The 2500-nt window shown below is 45.2% G+C and overlaps 1 protein-coding gene across 1 annotated transcript in view; it reads right to left on the reverse strand.

The window, feature by feature from the left end:
- The window catches only part of arfgef3 (ARFGEF family member 3), a gene marked incomplete at both ends in the record, with an annotated part of 25890 nt that overhangs the window by 9090 nt on the left and 14300 nt on the right, over positions 1–2500 (reverse strand). The window contains 5 exons of the mRNA XM_083897499.1: positions 1–64; positions 955–1077; positions 1181–1322; positions 2187–2369; positions 2437–2500. The exon at positions 1–64 is cut by the window's left edge and continues 40 nt beyond it; the exon at positions 2437–2500 is cut by the window's right edge and continues 82 nt beyond it. Of these exons, the coding sequence (XP_083753625.1) occupies positions 1–64; positions 955–1077; positions 1181–1322; positions 2187–2369; positions 2437–2500 (576 nt within the window). The remainder of the gene's footprint in view (positions 65–954; positions 1078–1180; positions 1323–2186; positions 2370–2436) is intronic.

Raw genomic sequence — 2500 nt, forward strand, 5'->3', positions numbered from 1 at the left:
AGGTCAGTGGAGCTGTGAGTGGACGAGTGGACGCAGTCTCCGATCTCCTTATAGTCCACCTCTCCTACACAGAGAACACACACTTCCTGTTCAGTAACCCTGTGTGTGTGTGTGTGTGTGAGTGACACAACGCTAACTTTACGACGTAATCGTAGCAAGAAGTCTCTTTGATTCTCGACCGTCGTAACAACATGAGTCCATGAACGGCTTCGATCTGATCGGACGTAAATAAACACGACGTGTCGTCAAAATGCAATACTCACATTAACTGTAGGGGGCAGTGTCACCACGTTACACGTATGAGGCAGAACCACGAGCTAACCTCATGTTTTTATTTAAATATATACATACATATAAATACATATATATATATCTGTATACACAGATATATATATACGTATATATGTATATATACGTATATATATTGTATATATATATATACAGACATATATACACATATATGTCTGTATATATATACAGACATATGTGTATATACATACATATACATGCATATGTATATATATATCTGTATAATATACAGATATATATATATATGTGTTTATATATACACACATATAAATACATATATGTATGTGTATATATATGTGTATATATATACACATATATATACGTATATAAACATATATGTATATATATATTTATATATACATACATATATATTTATACATATATATGTATATGTATACATATATGTATATATATATACATATATATATATACACATATATATACATATATATATACACATATATACACATATATATGTGTACATTTAAATACACATATATATGTATATATACGTATATATATATATATATATATACGTTTATATATGTATATATACATATATATACATATATATACACATATATATACATATATAAAGTATAGAACAGAGTAAAATGACCGACGGTCAGTGAAGGCATCACAAACCTAAACCTTTGATGAACTTCATCAGACACATGATATAATCCGTTGCTGCGTTGGCGAAAACCTGGACGTTGTCTGTGTTGATGAACGCTTCAAAGACGTCGAAGACCGGAGCCTGAGACTTTCCTAAGAGAGGAAGGAGGTGAGGAAGGAAGCAAGGAAGCAAGGAGGGTAGGAGGTGAGGAAGCAGTCAAAGATGGTGAAGGTGACACAGGAGAGTGGGACGTACCCATGGAGTACTCCCCCTGCAGGTAGTCTTTGGTATCTGTCTTGCTGCTGTGGACCGTCCTCAGAGCGCTGAACAGAGGACGCCATCCTGACAGAATCTGAGGAGAACACATCTCCACCAGCTCACCGATGGACGTGATCACCTGACACACAGGAAACAACAGACGTCTTTAAGTCTGTGAGGACGTCCTCAGGCTGTAGGACGTCCTCACAGAGGGGACACAGGGACATAGAGGGACATAGAGGGACACAGGGGGACACAAGGGGACATAGAGGGACATAGGGGGACATAGAGGGACATAAGGGGACATAGAGGGACATAGAGGGACACAGGGTGACATAGAGGGACATAGAGGGACACAGGGGGACATAGAGGGACACAGGGGGACATAGAGGGACACAGGGGGACACAAGGGGACATAGAGGGACACAGGGTGACATAGAGGGACACAGAGGGACATAGAGGGACACAGGGGGACATAGAGGGACACAGGGGGACATAGAGGGACACAGGGTGACATAGAGGGACACAGAGGGACATAGAGGGACACAGGGGGACAGAGAGGGACATAAGGGGACAGAGAGGGACACAGGGGGACATAGAGGGACACAGGGGGACAGAGAGGGACATAAGGGGACATAGAGGGACAGAGAGGGACATAAGGGGACAGAGAGGGACATAGAGGGACAGAGAGGGACATAAGGGGACAGAGAGGGACACAGGGGGACAGAGAGGGACACAGGGGGACAGAGAGGGACATAGAGGGACACAGGGGGACAGAGAGGGACATAAGGGGACATAGAGGGACAGAGAGGGACATAAGGGGACAGAGAGGGACATAGAGGGACAGAGAGGGACATAAGGGGACAGAGAGGGACACAGGGGGACAGAGAGGGACACAGGGGGACAGAGAGGGACATAGAGGGACACTAGAGCTAACTAATAATAGACAGGAGTGAGTTAGTATTAGAGCAGAAGGACATGTTGGACAGGTGTTGGACAGAACCTGGTCCTGGACGTCCTCGTCACAGAGCTCCAGCTGCATGATGTGTTCAAACGGCCTGAAAAGAGCCTCGTTGAAGTGGAAATGCGGGAAAACCTCGGCCCAGCTCGTCAGCGCCTCCGTCAGGACGTCGTGGATGAAGGACACGGCTTTCTGCGACACGTGGCGCTCTTTGTGACACGCCGCCTGGACAAACACAGACGGTCACTGACAGAGCACACGGCGGTTTGACGCACAGGCTGCAGTTCCTCACCTCCACCAGGTGTGGCGCCACCACGCTCCACGCCCTCATGGTGTGCAGCAGGGGGCGCTTCTTG

Source organism: Microchirus variegatus, assembly GCF_963457635.1.
Source record: "Microchirus variegatus genome assembly, chromosome: 11".
NCBI classification, from domain to species: Eukaryota; Metazoa; Chordata; class Actinopteri; order Pleuronectiformes; family Soleidae; genus Microchirus; species Microchirus variegatus.